Genomic DNA, 19,596 nt, shown 5'->3' on the forward strand with positions numbered 1-19,596 from the left:
TAGGTGGGGTGAACAGATGTTTGTTGACATCTCCCGAGCAAAAGTCACACAGCACACCTCAGGTTAAAGGATAGTGGGGAGCAGAAACAGACTAGACGATGCCTCACCACCATGTGCACCTCAGCCCCACTGCTTTTACACTCCCCAGGTCATTTTAGCCCTCCCCATGGAAGGGGCCATTTAAGAAACAATTATTAGCTGAACATGGTGGCACATACCCTTGATCCCAGCACTTAGGGGGCAGGATCAAGGCTAGTCTTTATGAGTTCAAGGCTAGTCTGATCTACATTGCAAGTTCCAGGACAGTCAGGACTTAGAGAGAGTCTGTCTCAAAAACAGAAAGAAAATGATTATTAGATTCTACACATGAGACTGTCGTCTTATCTCCAGCTTTGCCTCCTAAAAACAATGAACAATTTGAGTAGCTCAGTAAGATGTCATCCCTAAACACGGCGAGACCCCATGGTGCCATATGCAAGTAAAACCAGCACCACAGCTTACAGATACAGATACTCTGAGGTCAGGATGGATGGATGGATGGATGAATTTACTTGTGTTGTATCTTCTACATTTGCTCCTAAAGGCTGTGCAGCCATCATCCCCGCTATAGATATCACCTACACTTGGATAAATAATCAACATCCAACTAGACAGGACGCTTGAGTTGTTTCATATTTACCAGTGTCCTCTGAGGGATTTTATACTGCTAAATGAGCAGTGTGTTTTTCCCTGGTTTTGAAGTTAGGAAAAAAAAAAAGAAGAAGAAGAAGAAGAAGCAAGATTGTTGTCAATTTTACTTTTTATGCTTTTGTCCTCCTGAGTGCTGGGTATGGATCTGGGAAGGCCTTGGAAGAAGAATAAGTGAACAACATTGGGCACTATTAGCAATATTGCCAACACTGTGCTAAGTGATTTGTGTTCATTACCTCACTTAGCTGTCTAAATAGCATAACACAGCATTCAAAACCCAAAAGCCTTGCAGATAGGTACTGTAACCCACAGGTCACTGATGAGACCTGAAGGGTAACCGTCACCATGTGGCAAGCCCCTATGAAGTCTCAAATATCTTAAGTGCTTTATCATTGCCGGTGAGATTGAACCATCCAGGAGTCCTTGGTGAAAAGCACTCCCCATAATAAAAGTTATCCTCAACAGCATCAGTTATTACATATTAGACACAGGCAGAGCATCAGGCAGGCTCCAACATGTATAAATAACCTGGCATAAGGACCTTACACTATAGTCCCCATACATGTTTAGCCCAGTGTCTGTGAATCTTTTACATTTGTTGCAGTAGTGTGATTCTGTACTGAACAATGTTTGCAGGCAAAGCCAGGCAGACTGTGGCATCATAAACCACGAAAGAAGGAAAATGATGTCATTTTCTACACAAATTTCAGTTAACTGCTTTTGTTTGGGACTATTCTTGGGCCAAACTGTTTCCATCTTCAAGAGTTCAGCTGTAACCATTTGCAAAAGATCAGTCAACAAGACTTGATGTTACTTCAGAAGGAGGGGCAAGGAGGACCCACCCTCAGAAGAGTATAGAGCCACTCTTCCCAACCAGTTGAATGCAATCTGCCCTTATTGCATGTGGCCTCAGATAGTGGCTAGATCTCTCTAAGGTGGGAAGGACTGAGGAGGGGCTCCATCTTCACAGCCACAGAAGAATCATCATTCATCCTGGGTGCAGACTTTTCAGTGTGACTGTTTCAAGGCCATCTATGCTCCTACCTGTCACCCTTTGACCTATGCTTGGTAAGTAAGCCTGATAAGCTCATTAGGTCTCCAAGGAACTTTATTGAAACTGTACTTCAGTTTGTCATTTCATTGGGACCTTATGAGAAGGGGAGGTACATGTTGCCCGGTTCCCCACTCCCAGAGGAAATTCTCACAACATTATCACCCAATAAGTTAACCCAACACAACCTTTGCTGTTTGTCCTTTATATGAATACCCCAGTCCAATGAGCACATCATGTATATTAATTGATAAACAATAATAACTATGTCCTTTTATCCTTGGATCTTTATACAGAGCCAATTAGGAACAGTAAGTGGTTTTGTAAACAGTTTAACTCTCTAGAAATAGTAACACTGTTAGGAATTCTAATTACTGATGTGCATCAATGTTGGGAAATTTGCCCTTTTTGGCTTATTAAATTGTAAACACACTCTCTCCTGTTATTCTCTTTATTATCCACAGACTTCCATGAAAACCACTGATCTGCTTAACTGTTATCATTGGTTATCTTACCTGTTGGTTGTCAAGGTTCATCAGTGTGAGGCTGCTTGTTGAAACAGTCAGTTTTATATTCATTCCTGAAAACTGAAGATTGCTTTTGCCAAGAACCGTTGTCAGGAACTTAACGGGAGCCTTTAAAAATAACAAAACACCACTCTAAGTTATGGTTGTATAACACCTCCTCTCTGTTTTATTTTACATGAACCAAAGGAGTTGGAATTATTGAGTGGTAGGACTTGATCAAAGCTTGGTCCTTTATGTGGCCTGTGGAGATGGAAGCGCATGGATCAAAACCCACCACACCAACACATGCTGCCTGAAGGGAATATCTTGGCACAGATTCAAGATGATGCTATGCTATGGACACTTACAGAGTTTTCTGCTCTTTATGAAACTGTGGTTTGACTACAGAAAAGAAAAAGACTTGATATTTCCCAACTGGCATTCCTTAGGATATAGGCTTCAAATTAGTATGTCTTTGTGCCGTATTATACTACAGTGCTGGGTATGAGAGAAAATTGTTATTTGAGTCATTCACTTGAGTTTCATAAAATATCATTAAGTGAATTTTGGCTTGAGATTAGGTCAAATTTTTCAACAATTTCTGAAACAGCTGTAGCCATACTTCTGGCACTTGGTACTATGTATTTAGATGAAGTTCTCAGCATGGACATCACAAAATGCTGATCAAATCTGAAAAATGTATGAGATGGTCCAAATCCTGTATTATCAAATATCCAGCCCAAATTTAATTCTTTAATATAAAAACAAATAAGCACATCTCATTAGCATGCAAATTTGCTTTCACCATTAATAAATGTTTTCATAAATTATTGTCATTGTATATGTGTTTATGAGTGCGGGCATGTGTATGTCACATCAGGTATGTGGAGGTAAAAGGATGGCTTTCAGGATTTGATTCTATCCCTCCACCATGTGATCCAGGGATATATTTTAAGTCATCAGATTTTTGTTGTTGTTAGTTTCTGTGTGTGTGTGTGTGTGTGTGTGTGTGTGTGTGTGTGTGTGTGTGTCAAGGACCCAAGTTTGACCCTCCAAACACACACACACACACACACTGGGAAGGCAGAGACAGATAGATTCCTTGGATTCACTGGCCAGCTAGCCTAGCCTACTTGACAAGTCCAAGGCAGTGAAAGACACCATCTCCTAAATCAATCAATCAATCAATCAATCAATGTATGTCAAGGGAGACTGAGCCTCTACCACCACGAGCATACACATAAAACCGCATCCACATTCAAATATGCACACACATACATAGAATTCTCAAGCAGAAAAGGGTCACAAATGAAAAAAATTAAAGAAGCCCAGGAATAGAATGATCACTCTGATACCATTTTGCCATAGTTAAAGGGACAGAAAGCGAGAAGCTCGTGTAGATATTCACCTTTCGTTTTTTAATGGCTCCATGGGCCCCGGGGACAGCTTCACACAGGCGACTTATTGCTTCCCTAAAGACAGAAACCATAGAGAGTCTTAACATTCTACCTGTAGTCTGTAAGTGATCAAGAACAGTACTCAGAAGGTACAGATGGGATATTGGTGCGGCTGACTTAATGGCTTTCTCTCAGACCCACACTACAAGGTGCTATGCCTGGCTTTTCTGTAGTTCAAACCCAGAAGAAATCAGCAACACTCTAATACTGAAAATTTGTCTTACAGGGAGTCCTGTGATTCGCTTTATTGATTTGTTTTTTTGTTTGTTTGTTTTTGTTTTGTTTTGTTTTGTTTTTCCCTTTGGATTTTCAGATTTATTTCATCGAGTTGTCAATTTTTAACAAGCAAGGGCAAACCATTCTTTTCTGGAACTACATCACAATTCTACCCCGAGCAAAATCCTCACCATGGCATTGTGAATAGAGGTTGTACTATTTCACCAATAAAGGCAATTAAATATGAATGAATCTGACAGTAGAGGAAGCTTGTACGGGATGGGAAAAGCACGGAACTTCAAGGTGGTCTCAAATGGAGCTCTATTGACCCGGCAACTCCTGCAAGCCATTGAACTTTCATGTAATTTCACAGAGCAGAAGAAAATCAATATCAAGTTCTCTCTCCTGCTCATTTTCTGACCTTACTGTATACTGTACTTCCTGAGGAGCAGGCAGCACTATTAATAAATAAGAGTCGCTGGGTAATGGAGGTGTTGAATGAGTGCGCACTCCCCTCTCCAGAAAGGCAGTCGCGAGGAGAAGCCTCTGGGCCAGGACTGAGCATCCTTACCCAGCCAAGCTTGCAACACCCACACGTTCACAACGCAAAGGGGGACGATCGCTGTTAAAAGGAACAAACCACATCTACACGTTCACACAATAGCGTATTATAGCTTTTAGGCATATTTTTATAATGATTCAAAGAAAGGGAGGGGCCGTCCGAGCAACACTGCAGACACGCTTCTAAAAAGCCATGGTTGGGACAGGTTCTAGCTCAGTGTTCTAGAGAGTACTCTGTAAGAGTAGGCAGAACTTCCAAAGATTCTGGCTATCATTTCTTATAACATGTTCCAGCTCAGAATCTCTGCTTTTCTCTGAGTAAATGAAACTCCCGCACCACCGCCCCCACGCCCCCCCCCCTCCCCGGCGCCGAGGCATTATCTCCGCCTTCCACATAACTGCTTATGTTGACAACTCGCCGAAGAAAAGCGTTGTTCTCTGGTTTAGTATATTCTCTAGGGAGGACATACTTATTGTTTCCCCAATATTCCAAACTTTGTTCTCTCATTTAACAGAAGGATAATGCGGAAGGTTGAACTCTTTTGTTTGGTCGGTTGTTTAATATTATAGTCGTTTAAATGATCATTTGAGTTGATGAGATTCTTACCATTGATCTAAATTGTACTGCAAAAATAACTCGTGTAGGCTCCAATGATGTATTGATAGAATTCAATAGAGTATTATAAGAAATGGAAGACCGCCTGCTTCCCGGGAGCCAATGAGAGTGCTGGGTAAGTGGTTCGAAATAACAATAGAAACAGTGATGGATGTTGATGCTGCTACATACAGTAATTGCTTATTAATGTTAGAAGTCACTGCCTTTATATATTATTTTGTAGTTTCACAAAGTGCTTTCCCAAACACTCTGATTCTCATGCATATTCTAGTATATTCTAGGGAGATTAGCATTGTGAATCTGACTTGAAGGGAATGGTCCCTCTCACAAGGTGAACCATGCTGGCAGAGTGGGCACCGCAATGACAGACATAGAAGCCGGAGCAGAGACAAGAAGTACTGGATGCAGAGAGCTCACATGTGCGACAGCCCGCTGTGGGAAAAAGCAGTGAACAGCTGAGACAGATTAGCAGTTCAAAACGCTTTGCGAAAGGCCAGATAGCAAATGTGTTACTGTTTAGTTCCAATGAAAAGCAGCCTGAGACAATATATAAACAAGTGAACTCGTCTGCGTGCCAATAACATTTTATTTTTAGGAATATGAGCTGGACAGAGCTGGCTGATGGGCCGTAATAGCCATCCCCTGAATTAAACCACTTATACAACATCAGAAAAGTTTAGTCTTTAAAAACAAAGCAGGGTGTGGTAGCTTCATAGCCTAAGCATTCAAGAGACTAAGACAGGAAGGTCTTCAACTCTTGGCCAGCCTGAGCTACATAGCAAGACACTGTGTCGAATAACCCAAAAGGGGGAGGGGGAGGTTCATATTCATTCTGATTTTAAAATTGAAAATTAAAAATGACAAGATATCTCATGCACATTTAAATTAGAAAACAAGAAAATACAAAATCAATTTTTTTGAAAAATGAGAAATTTGAGTAACATATTTATCCATTGTTAAGGACATTCCTATTCTAAGTTGTCATTTGATAAAGTGTAACAAATATTGGGTCTGTGAGGTGACTTAGGAAAGACATTTACTGCCTAGCCTTATGCTCTGAGTTCAGTCCCTGGGATCCACAGGTTGGAAGTAGAGAACTGACCCTGAAAGTTGTCCTCTGACCCCACTAGTGCACCATGGCATGCATGCCTCCACACAAATACACAGTAAATCATAATAAGTGTAAAGCATTTTAAAATAACAAACATGAAGTTTACCAAGTGTTTTATGGGAGAGAACATGATTGAAATAGTTGAATTCTCTGTGAACATAAAAAAAACACTTTTCGTTTTAGAGTGAAAACACTGACCCACAATTAAGTGATAGATAAAATGTAAAGGCTAGATACAGTGATTTGAGATGTTTCATGTGCAAACTACAGAAATACTAGATCTGTAGAAGGCAGTGGGGGAAAAGGTAGACGTTCAAATCTGACATGCTGGTGACATTCAGACATTCGATTGTGACATGCTGGTTGCATCCATCATGTCCAAACTGCACCTCAGAAAGCGCTTATGAAGTTATATGACTGGGCTTTCAGCCTGTGAACCCAGCGCTTGGTCACTGAGACAGAAAGTTGGGAGTTCACAGCCAGCCTGGGCTACATAGCCACATTGTCTCCCAAAAAAACCCAAACCAGCTTATAAACACTACCTTAGGTTGTTTATTGGTGTTTGTGGCTTGTTATTTATTATGTCTTTCTTTTACATTTTTATTATTTATTTTATTTTTTGGGTATGTGTGAGACTGAGTGTGTATGGATCCCACCTTTGTGCAGAAGTTCACAGAGGTCAGAAGAAGGACAGCATCAGGTCCCCTGGAAGTGGAGTTACAGGCAGTTATGAGGTGCCGTGTGTGTGCTGGGAACAGAACCCAGATCCTCTAATAAAGCAGTAAGTGCTCACTCTAAGCCAGTTAAGCCAGCTCTCTAGCCTTGCATCATTATTTCTTGCTTCTGACTCTATTGCATTGAAACATAAACGATATAAATAACGTTTTACTTCTATGTGAAGTTGGTTGGATAAACAATCTTTTTTAAGTGTTTTTGCTGGCTGTTGCTTGTTTTGTTGTTTGTTGAGACAAGGTCTCACTGTGTAGCTCGGGCTGGCTCTGAATGTCTGACTCTCCAGAATGCTGGGGTTAATGAACTGACCCCCTTGGCCAGGGTTGTTTTGCTGGTCCCTCTCTGATCTGGTCTCTGTGTACATCAGCAGCTTCAGCCACCAAGACTATTTCAAGGCAAGTATTTGGTTCCATTTTGTAAAGGGGAATCTGAACTTGAACAAATTCAGATTTTACCATCTTCTAATAAGGCAGCAATTGATGCCAGAGACAGGGCACAAATCCCAACCCACACTTGGCAGCGAGGACACAGGAGACGGGAGCCTCCAGCTCTGAGGCTGGGGCAGCATGTGTTGGGTGTTCCTTCTTGCAAATACCCTGAACAGAGAGATGAGGCCACAGCAGCAAGGCTGTGAGAAATTGTTAAGGGGAAATGGCGCAGAGGTCTTCTCAGTACAGGCTGTCAAGAGCGACTCGTGGCCTCCTAGCCCTGGTAGCTGCACTTGTGCAAGGTGCAGTCACATGACGTCAGCCCCGTGAGGTCACTGCCCTCAAAATAATAAGGAACCTCTCTGTCTGCACCTGTAAGCTTGTTTTGAGGAAGACTTCTTTGTGAATGTGTGTGATGACGGCACCTACTTCAGCACTCATGAGGCAGAGGCAGGGGGATTGCTGAAACTTCAAAGCCAGGCTGGGCTATTCTCTCTCCCTCTCCCTCTCCCTCTCCCTCTCCCTCACTCACACACACACACACACACACACACACACACACACACACCTTGGATTTGAGACTCTAATATGAACCATGGGCTGTCTCTCCCTAAGCACACCTGTTGTACAAACTATTCAATTTTAAAAGTTCTGCTTCCCACCCTGACCTTCCAGAAAACACTTTAGAAACTGCTTCCAAATAATCTCTCCCATGTCTGCTTTCTTTGCCGCTATCTGTGTTGACAAACCCAGAATTGCAGTCACGGGATCCAAAGGCGCCTGCATTTTGTTGCCTTTTCCACAAAGATCTTTTCTGTCCCTGAGAAGGGGACCAAGTAGCCAACTGCAACACAGTCAAGGACAAGCATGACTCTTGTGACTTTGGGAGCCTCAGCCACACCCTGAGCCCAAGGCACAGACTGTGAACAGGTGGAGGGGACAGGAAGGGATCTCTCCCAGGGCCCAGAGTGCCAGGCTGCATCAGCCTGCATACCCCAGCCAGCTTTTCTGCACAGGGCTTTTGGAGTTGGTAGACACACACACACACACACACACACACACACACACACACACACACACACACACACAGAGAGAGAGAGAGAGAGAGAGAGAGAGAGAGAGAGAGAGAGAGAGAGAGAGAGATTGAGAGAGCCTGACTCTGACCACAGCATCAACAGTGGCCACTTTGTTCATTGACTCTCCACGTGAGAGGGAAAGACAGAGCGGACTGATGTCAGCAAATGAGAACACAGCTGAAGGTTTACTGTGGAGGCTGCAAAACCCCGCCCACGCCAAAAGACAAAAAAAGAAATTTTGCCTATCTCTGCAAAGTCCAAACTAACCATCCAAACAAAGCCATCTTTCTTTACAGAACCCTGACCACTGCAGGACTTCAGTCAGTTTTTTGCCTATGTCTTTAGCCCGTAAACAGTTGTCCTCCTGTGGAAGCCATGTTGCCTAGCAGTTTCCCTCCCAGCCCGCCTTTCAAGTTTGGGAGACAGAGCACAAAGTCCCAGACACTGCAGCACGCTCTGTGGGGGAGGTGCCACCGAGCAAAGCTTTTGCCTGGTGAAAATGCACTTCTTCAGGAAATAAGAAATCCTGAAGTGGGGGGACCCAGGAAAGAAGCCCAGTAGACATCAAGATTCTTCACCTCCTGGTGAGAGAGAGAGAGAGACTGACTGACTCTCTACTCTCCCTGCCCACCTCAGTTTTGTCCAGGCAAACAGACATGAGACTCAAGTTTCAATCATAGCAAAAGGCTTTCCAGATTATTGTCAAAAATGCTCAAGAGAAATTGCCTGTAATTCCCAGGGGAATTCCCTGCCTTTGCTTGCTGAAGAGAATCCTTAAACAATGACTGGCTGTCTCTCTTCTGCCTTCATGCAATGATGCTTGCATCCATGCCTCCTTAAACTATAGGGATCGTCCTGGGGAAATCTTTTCCTACAAAAGATCAAGACTTGGTGACCTATGTGTTCATTTTTGTTCAGCTTGGCGAAAAGAAAGACTGGCTGTGAAAAGCCCTCAGACAGGACACATTAGACCCAAGCTCGCCTTCACAGGCGATAAGAACACAATGACTGCAGTCAGGGCCACAGACTGGAGAACAGTGGATGGCTTCACACTCCCTCTGAGCTGTTATCAACGGGAATCGCCAGTGCCCAAGGAAGGTACACCCAGCTCTTAAAATACACCCTTTCACTTTAGAACCAGCCTCTCTGGTCTGAGCTCAGTCAAATAAAGCCTGTCTGTCAGTATGCCCAGCCCTTACTCACACTGACTTATCGCCCCACTCTGTCCGCTTAAATTGAATTATGCTTAAATCTGACTCCAAAGCGCTTTAGCAACCTGACCCAGCTTATTGTACATGGGTTGCTCTGTCTACACTGGGCTTTTCTTTAGGCTCAGATGCAAATGTGGACCCATGAACCACACACTAGAACTCAATGGAAAATCATTCTCTACTAACACATTTCCCCAAGTCTCTCAAATTGATAGAATACTTATGATTTCCGGCACCCCTTCACCATGATTTCTTGTATGAGAGACATGTGACTCAGTATTTGAAAACTTACACCCACAAACTGGTGGCTCATGGGGGTGTGCAAATGCTTAAGCCCTGTGAACGTGGCAAGAAAGAAATAGAACTGGTTCAATCCTAAAGAGTTTCTCTTTACTTTGGGGTATCCTGGGTTTCCTTAAAACAAGTCTGCTTTAAATCAAACATGTAATGTATTATAAATCTTTGGGGTTTGGAGTTAAAGATTGCATTGACTTGCTGTGTGGCTGTTGGCATCATGTTCCCTGGGCTCCAGGTGTTCCAGTGTCAAAGTATTGGCCTTGCATGTAGGAGGCACAGGTTTGTTTCCTAGCTCTGCAGAAAGAGAGGAAGGCAATAGCTTAATTTTTAAAAGTAAGGTCCACTAATTCAGCCAGTCACTTTATTTATCTCAATTTGTTATAAACGATAAATATGTGCTTCTAAAAACTAGGCCGATCTTCAAAGAAGAAAGATTGGGCCCCAATTAATCTCACTTTGAACAGTTTATCATAGAGATATCTGTAATATTTAGAGATACTAACCAATGGAATGAGTGCATAGCTTTTGTTACATCTTCCCTTTCAAAGAATGAGCTCTCCCGAAGTTCAGTTGGCAGATCTGCCATGGACATCATGTTAATGTCATGTGGACATCACGTGGGAGGGCCATCATTTCAATGTGTATATAGATAGCCCTGAGAGGAGTTGCTAACTGGTCTGGCTGGTTAAGCCCACAATGGTGAATAGTGGAGTACAATCTTGATTCACAAGTCTGTTAAGAACTGGTACCATAGCCATTTGGGTGAGCTGTGACTGAGCTGAGAAGCACTGGTAGCTGGTTCAAGTGCAGATGTCAGGAACTATTCAAAGACACTGGCTTTGCACATCTGGGCTGGGGCCTAGCAACCTGCAGCTTAAGAAGCTGAGTGAGTGGCTTCAAATGGCATCTCATGGCATGGCTGGTTAAACCTTCCCTTGGCCACACTGCACAGGGTGACGGTTCAGCCCTCCAGATTTGACCAAATGCCTGTGTTTGTGGGTGTGAAGGAATTAGGACACCTGTTCTGGAGGCTAGGGTAGGGAGGGCTGTACTGTCTGTACATTTAATGATAGTCCATTGTGGAGAAAACTTGTTTTCAATTCACTTACTCTGTAATTTAGGACAGATATTTGGCATGATTCTCCCTCTAGCTTTTCCCAGCCTGCTTAGGGAGAGGGATATCTTTTTACGTCTGAACCTCTTTGGTCTCATCACCCTGTCACACACAGGTGGTAACGGTGACCTGAATTCTCTCTTTTACCAAGCAGCTTGGGGGCAGAGAGGCCTCCATCTGCCCCTCCAAATGCTTGTAGGCTCTAAGCCCCATCTCTCAGCCTTGGTTGTGCAGAGCAGAAACACCAAGGAATGTTAGCACACGTTGCAGACATCTCAACTTCTGGCGTTCTCATTTAGTTAGTGCAGGCTAGATCTTAGGCCTGTGAGGTTTTGGTTTGATTCTTTGTATTTGAGATAGGATCTTATGTAGCCAAAGCTGCACTCAAACTATCAGTTAGACTCAGCTATAGTTGAGGATAAATGTGAATTCTTAATGTTCCTGCCTCAGTTTCTCTATTATGGGTCTACAAGTTTCCAACCTTCTTGCAAGTACTTCTAACTGAGCCTTAGTAGAGGAGCATTCAAGAGCAGCAGTCTAAAAATCTTTTCTGAAAAAGTCCAGATGGTAAATATTTTAGGCTTCTCAAGTCTATACAGTCTGTCACCGTTCTGCCATTACAGCTTTAAAAACAGCCATAAGCAATATATATAAAGTGTATACAGTATAAAGGCACAAACAACATGCAAACAAGCAGGAATGGTTATTAACGCCAATAGTACTCATGGACACTGGTATTTAGATTTAGATTTAATTTCTACATAGCACAAAATAATTTTCTTTTGATTTCTTTCAAACTAGTTAAAAGTATTCAAAGCATTCTGGGCTAAGAAGGTGGCAAGATAAAAATCAGGCAGGAGGTTAAATTTAGCCCACAAAGGTCAGAACAGAGTGTTGGGTTCCCTGGAACTGGAATTATGAATGGTTATGTGGTGACAGTGACCTGTATGGATGCTAGTAGCCAAACCCACATCCTCTACTAGAGAAACTCATGGAGCCATGTCTCCATTTCTCATCCTGTTCTTTGTTTGTTTGCTTTGTGGACTGATAGAGGAGGAGACTTTTTGGGGTGTAGGATGGGATCTAGTATCCACTAACCTTCGTTAAACTATACCACATGCACCCATCCAAAAATAAAGGCTTTCTATGTGACAGACACCTAACTGGTGACCTCATTTTCAAATCACCAAATTGGCAGTGTCCTTTGCATCTAGCTCTCAAAGTGTGGTCCCTGAACCAGTAGTATGATGTCACCAGGACCTTAGGCCTGCAAAGACCGGAGTCAAAACTTTCAGGGGCATGCTCCAACAATCCATTTCTAACAAACTCTTTTATGTGGCCAGATGGTGGTGGCTCATGACTTTAATACCAGCATTTGGAAGGAAGAGGCAGGCGGATCTCTGAGTTCAAGGTTAGCCTGGTCTACATAGAATATGTGTCTAAGCCTAATTTTCCCTCTCTTTAGTTGACATGAGAAAAGAACACTAAATATTGTTGGCTGCGGATCTACAGGCCTTGCGAAGATGTTTTAGAGCGAGCTCACACTTAACTGAGTCTGACATTTGAAAGCCAGGCCCAATTCCAACTGGGAATTACATGTCTTGTTACTCTGTCACTTCTGGCTTTTAACATTTTCCTAAGATTTGTCCCTTAAAATGTTCTCCCTCGGAGGTGAAGAGTGAGCAGACCTGGTTTCCATAACTACCATTTACTGACATGTGAGCTGACCTTGGGAAACTCCTTAGTGCCACGGGTAACACGATGCACAGTAACATTTAGCTTATGAGTGTTAGAGTTTCTATGGTGAAAATGCCGATGATAGTATCTACTAATTAATGATAAATTTCTGCCCACTGCTTGATAACTGGACACCACATCTGGTCCCTTCCCTTAGAAAGACATCGGGCATAGCCTGTCACACTGAGAAATTGCTCTCTTGCTCACAGCCACCTTTCCAGACCTCAAGCCTATTAAACTAGACTGGGAATCCTTTGTGCCAAAATACATATGCACAGTATTGATAGGCCAAATACTCTGTCGAGCAATCAGGTGCCTGAGCAATTCCCCAGGGCAATTTCTAGAACGCTGGCTCACTTCAAGAGTCCAGACCCATGTCTTGGGTTCTCTTTACCTTTTTTACCTTTTCCTAACCATGAATGAGCATGAAGATTTGAAGAATTTCACAGTCACATTACCAAAAACCAATCAATATTTACCGATAGTTCAAACGAGCATGGATCCCATAGGCTCATACATTTGAGTGCTTGGTCCCTAATTGGTGGAACTGTTTGGAAGGATTAGGGGGTGTGGCCTTGTGGGAGGAGGCGTGTCACTGGGGGTGGGCTCTGAGGTTTCAGAAGCTCATACCTGGCCCAGTGTCTCACTCTGTCTCTAACTTACAGATCTAACGCAAGCTGTCAGCTACTGCTCCAGCATCATTCCTGTCTGCCTGTGTTGCCATCCTCCCCGCCATGGTCATGGCCTAACTCTCTGAAACTCTATACAAGCCCCCAATTAAATGTCTTCTTTTCTAAGTTTCCTCACCCATCCTGTCTCTTCATAGCAACAAAATGGTAACTAAGACATCTATCCGTCATATGGGTGGCCCCACACTAAGGAAGAGACCCCTCAAACCCAAGAATAGTGGCTAAGGAAGTGCCTTGATAGGTCCAAATAGGAGCTCGGGAGCTAGCCTGTTAGCCATGTGCCTCAGTGGCTAAACCTGTGCTTTGTTTGCCCAGATCCAGGGGTTTAATTCACAGCAAAACGCACACAGAGATTTGTTTCTGAAGAACTGCCTTTAACGAGTCACTGAAGTCAAAGTATCAAAGTTTTCAAGACAGCAAGTCGAGCTTGCAGGCTCACTGTTCTGGAACAATAAAATGGTAGCTCTCCATTTCCCTCGGAGAACCCTCTGTAATTGATGTCCTTCACTGTGAGCCATTACCTACTTGCTGCCCCCTGAGCAACAAAGTAGGCTGATCCTGTGTTGTTGGCTTAGCCTAGCTGGTTAGATTCTCAAATATGAATTACAAATTCGGGAAGGAAAGGGCCGTGACCCACGGGGGTAGAGGCCTTGCATCTTGGGGTTATTTTGTACCATGATGATGAACCAAACGTGGTGTGGTGGTTTGAATGAGATTGACCCCCATGGGCTCATATAGTTGAATGTTTGGTCCATAGTTAGTAGGACTGTTTGGAAAAGATTGGGAGGTGTGACCTTGGAGGAGGTGGGTCACTGGGGGCTGGCTTCGAGGTTCCAAAAGCTCATTCCAGGCTCAGGCTCAGCCTCTCTGGGGGTGAGGGGCAGATAAATTGAGGCTAAGATGTGAGACCTCAGCCACTGTTTCTTTCTGCTTACTGTCTTGTTCTCTGTCATGATGGTCATGGACTTACCCTGACACTCTAAGCAAGCTCCCAATCAAATGCTTCCTTTTATAAGTTCATAGCCTTGGTGTCTCTTCACAGCAACAGTACAGTAACTAAGATGCAAGGCCTCTGCAATTTCCTTTAAACACAAAATATCAAGTTTTGTTCTTAGGGATGAAAGCCAATCTAGCAGGAAATGCCTGCTTCCTCAGCTTTCTTGTAAATCTTCTCTTTCTAACAACTGAGATCTGGGCCAGCATCAGGGATGGAAGCCCCAGGATAAGAATTAGAAGAATGGGAATGGAGAGATGGCTCAGTGATTAAGCACAATGGCTGCTCTTTCAGAGGACTCTGGTTCTATTCCAAGCACCCACATGGTAGTTCACAACTATCTGTAACGCCAGTCCCAAGGGATTTGATCGTCTTCGGCTCCACTAGCATCAGGCATTGCACATGGGACACAGACACAGACATCAAGACAAAGAAAATCAAGGAAAGAAGGCAAAAAAATAAAGGAGAAAAGAGATGAGTGAGCAAGCACTCAAGAGCAGGGTGGGGGGAGGGAATGCTGCAGACAAAGGGAACCAGTATCTTATTCTAACCCTATGGGAGAAACCATGGCTCAGGGGCTTGACGAGACTTCCAGACTAGCCGGACGAGTCAATGTCCAAGGGAAAAGGGAACCTAACAGAAAGTTTCTGGACTACGGTAAAATATTACCATGCAAGTGATGCACTGAGTAAATCTATTACTATATACTAATACCCAAGCTTATATCCACATAAACAATATCTCAACAAGACTTGCATTTTCAGAGAGATTTTTCAAAAACGTTGACATTACTATCGGCAAAAATGTGATCTCTTCTGGAGAAAATGTAAAAATATTTTTCAAACTTTTTTTTTTTTTACACAGGGTCTCACCAGGTAGACCAGGCTGCCCTTGAATTCACAGAGATTGGATTGCCTCCCCAGGGTTGTTATTATGAAGTTTGTTGTTGGTGATGATGGTGATGTGAATGCTTTCTTTCTTTCACTTTGTTTCTTTGTTTTGTCTGTCTGTCTGTTTATTTGTTTTGGTAGTACTGGAAATAAAATTCAGGGTCTTATACATATTAGACCAAGTAGGAACCAGCCCTTGGGATATATATATATAGTAAGTAAGAGTATAAACTATACTACTGTTTGCACACTACCAATACAAATCAAAAACTTTCCAAACATTTAACTCTTTGAACTAGTCAAGATTACAGAGACAGAAAACTGTAAAGTAGTTAGCAGAGACTGTGGGGGTAGAGAGGAAGCCAGTCAGGAGCGAGTGTTTAATGGGTACAGGATGTTAGTCTGAGGAGATGAATCCATTCTGGGGGTGGATGCCGGTGGTGATTATACAACAGTGTGAATCAAGATACACTTCCTGAACTTTAAAAAAAATGGTTAAAATAGTACATTTGTTTTATATATTTAACTACAATAAAAAAGTGGAACTCTAGGAAAAATTTTAGTGTGGTAGAGATATTATACAATATATCTATATTTCTGTAATCTCATGTGTAGAAGAAAAGGCTTAAAAAGATTTTCTGAACAGAAAATGACAGATATCACCTGGGTGGAATTGTAAGCTGTCTTTCCTTTCATGTGTTTCTTAATGTTCTAATAACTATTTGGTATCTGTATAAGTACAAACAATAAAGTGTGGAAGTGCTCTGCTTACAGGTCGGTCTCCTGAGCACTATTGTCAGAGCAATAGAACTGGTTGCTATCTGCAAGCTTGTCATATAGTTACATCCCTTGAATAGTCTGTTTCCCACCTCGAATGTTAAGTTCCATGTGAGCAGGCCCTTGTCTTACTCATGCAGGACCCATAATGCTTAAGCAGTTTGGGGCACTAAATAGGCTCTTTATAAATGCTCCGATGAAGCAAGGAGCCTGTGTGTAAACAGACAGGTGAACAGAAAGTAACCTATCTGTCTCCGTCTGGAGCTCCTGCTTCTATAACAAATACAGAAACAGAGAAATTTATGAATTTCTCATTGTAATGAATTTCTTATGGTCCTGGGAGCTGGGAAGTCCAAGATGAACACACTGGCAGACTCAGTTCTGGCAATGTCTCCTTTCACAGTAGAGAACCCCTTGCTCTATCTTCATGTGGAAGAAGAGGCCAGTAGCCCCTTTTTGAAAAGGCCAATAATTTCATGTACAAGAAAAGCTCTGTCTTTGTGACTTAATCACCTCCAAAAGGCACCATCTCTTAACACTCTCACACTAGCGAATAAGCGTCAATGTATTAATGTGGAGGCTTTCAGACTGTAGCGCTCAGGTGGGATCATTGTTTTGTCCTGACCACCCACCCCAGGTAACCGCAGATCAACCCTTTTCCTGGCAGCTGTAGGAAGGATCACAGGAAGGGTTTTCTCGGATGCGGGGTCCTCTAGATGAAGCCTAAATAGGTTAACCAGGAAGAAAGTAGTCTGTGTAGAATCTGTGTCATTTGGAGGATGGCCCAAAGGGCATAAGAATGTGAAAAGCAGGCTATGAACGAGGAGAAATTCTGCGGCTACCTCCACTGGACACTGGAACTGCAGCCAGCACACATTCAGCCAATGAATATCCACCAAGCCTCTTCTGTGGTCCAGGGACTGAGGTAGGTATTATGAACACAATTATACATCATTTGCTTGACATCTCACAAAAGGTGACAAGATATCTTCCCTGATGCTACTAACTTCTATGTTTTGTGCTTTTATATGCTTGTTACAGCGCTTGAGAGATTGCACATCTCTGCATTCAGCTCCTTTCATTTTCTTCCTGTGACATCTGTGCAGTTGCGACCAAGCACGGTTCTAAATGGGATACCAACGATGGGTGAGGAGAAATTTGGAAAGGCAGAATTGAATGTTTCCTAAGGCAGAGCCCAACTCAACATGCCCTCCTCCGCATTTCCTGGAAGCCTGGGGATATATGGGACATTTTGTTATATCAAAAACCTATTTGTGCCTGAATAACCTAAGAACATTTTGGGATAAGTTTTTCAAAACAAAACAAAACAAAAAAGCCACAGCACAGGAATTAACACATTATCGTATACTGCAAATCTCCTAGATGGGGAGAAGGTCTTTTTTCTCAGGTTTCAGGATAATGGACCTTTCTACATCTAGAGTTGCACGAGGTGAGCATCAAGAAAGGTTATTCCCTCTGGGTAATGAGAACATTCATCTTTAAACAGGTGGCTCACCGTCACAGATCCAGATGGGAGCTGTGGCAAGTCTCTGAGGTACACTTGGCACCGTGTTCAACAGATGCTGAGCCTTTATCCTGAGCCATCTATCAAGCCGTTGCCTCCCTCACCTCATCTCCCTCGCCATCTCCCTCCCGGCACAGCTTTCCCAGCAGCTGGTGTCACTTAGCTCTTCTGGTTTTAAAGTTGACCCTAACAAAACACACCTTGTACTGGGGCTCGGGATTTGAGTCCAGCATTACAAGGACTCTGGTCTCTTAAACTAAGCTACACGGAGTGACTCTGGGCAGAGGTCCACCCACGTCATTGTACAAAATGGAGGGCTACACAGACAGGGTCTTGTGTCAGAGCTTAGATGAACAGGGTAGCCTGGCCTTGATGATGTTGCAAGTTCTTGCTTGGTCTTATTTTGTGCGATCTTGTTGATGCGTTGGAGACACTTAATACCTTACTTCTAGGCACACCTTTAAACACATTGGTACCTGGGAAAACGGTTATTTATGTAGACTGAACCACGAACCATTTTGTAAGTCTTCATATATAACACCAAAGCTTTTGCACACAGGTTTGAAGCTTTCGAATAAGGAGATAAAGCCAGTCATCAAGGCTAGTGGGGCATCCTTCCCTTCTAGCCACATTGGTGACTTTGCAGACTCCCTAAGAGACCCTTGGGAGATTTTAAACTGCAGCCCCTTAAAGGCCTTCCAGTTTGAATCTCTTACCTTGTAACTTGGGTTCTCATTCCAAAATCCAGTGACCTCATTGATTGCAGCACTTCAATGCAGCCCATGTACTAGAAAAAAAAAAAAAGACAAAGAAGTAGGTCACAGATACAGAAGTGACACCTCTGAGCTGCTCAGTGACTTCTTGGGCAACACCCACAGTTGGCCCCAGAGAGCAGCTACATGTGTGCACACCACCTGTGTCGGTATCACTGACCACCAATGTGCACACACACCCCTTTGGCTATAAAATACACTAAATACAAACTCAAGTATTGGGACTGCAGACGACAGGAATGATCCTGATCTCAGAGGTTGGGAGTGTGGATCTGAGGTCTTCACACTATGCATTGTGCAGACCCACATACTGGCCTTGCCACATCTTCATTTTAAAGCTCCAGCTAGTGACCCAACTTTTCCACATTGGTTTTGTCCTTGGTAAAAATAAAAATTCAATTAGAATTGCTGTGAGAGCTAAATTATTTCACATATGGAAAGCTTTTAGGACAATGCTTAGTAGGCATAACTGTACAAATGTCAGAGGAAGCAAAAAATAAACAAGAGACAAATAACACAGGACTCTCCAATCTCCTAAGTGCCAGGACAAGCATATAATTGCACAAAAGACAGAATTTAGTAACATTGAGGAGGTCTTGTCATCTTTTATAAGATCACTGTAGTTAAAAAAAAAGAAAGAAAAGAAAAAGAAAAAAGGAAGGAAGGAAGGAAGAGAGAGAGAAAGAAAGAAAGAAAGAAAGAAAGAAAGAAAGAAAGAAAGAAAGAAAGAAAGAAAGAAAGAGAGAGAGAGAGAGAGAGGGGGGGGGGAGGGAGGGAGGGAGGGAGGGAGGGAGAGAGAGAGAGAGAGAGAGAGAGAGAGAGAGAGAGAGAGAGAAAGAAAGAAAGAAAGAAAGAGAAAAGAGGAAAGAAAGCAGAAAGAGAAAAGAGGAAAGAAAGCTTCCAAAACAGGGCTTGGTAGGTTTAGCATTTATCTTGAACAGAGAGTACTGGAAAAGGAGTTGTGACTTCTAAAGCAAAAAAGGCCAAATCAGGGGTGAAGGTAAAGAAGCTTGAATCAGTGTGAAGGTGGGTGGGTTTTAACAGTGAGAGTATGCAGTAGGGAAGTAACACTGGCTCACTCGGAGGAGGGATGGTCCCAATGAGGAGTAGACAGATTCAAGTGACATCACAGAAAAATCTAGACA

At 43.0% G+C, this 19,596-nt stretch overlaps 1 protein-coding gene and 1 long non-coding RNA gene across 3 annotated transcripts in view; one reads left to right on the forward strand and one right to left on the reverse strand.

The window, feature by feature from the left end:
* Shc4 (SHC (Src homology 2 domain containing) family, member 4) overlaps positions 1-19,596 on the reverse strand; it is a 96,710-nt gene that overhangs the window by 48,993 nt on the left and 28,121 nt on the right. Inside the window, exons 2-4 of one of the 2 annotated variants that reach the window (NM_199022.2) lie at positions 18,395-18,465; positions 3,656-3,719; positions 2,257-2,376 (exon numbers count right to left, since the gene is read on the reverse strand). In NM_199022.2, the coding sequence (NP_950187.1) occupies positions 2,257-2,376; positions 3,656-3,719; positions 18,395-18,465 (255 nt within the window). The remainder of the gene's footprint in view (positions 1-2,256; positions 2,377-3,655; positions 3,720-18,394; positions 18,466-19,596) is intronic. The other variant, XM_006499656.4, reaches the window with a different exon arrangement.
* On the forward strand, positions 15,380-18,845 carry Gm35231. The gene is made up of 3 exons (XR_374953.3): positions 15,380-17,078; positions 17,195-17,299; positions 17,661-18,845. It is a non-coding gene; the product is annotated as a predicted gene, 35231 (long non-coding RNA).

This window comes from Mus musculus, chromosome 2 (assembly GCF_000001635.26).
Source record: "Mus musculus strain C57BL/6J chromosome 2, GRCm38.p6 C57BL/6J".
NCBI lineage: Eukaryota > Metazoa > Chordata > Mammalia > Rodentia > Muridae > Mus > Mus musculus.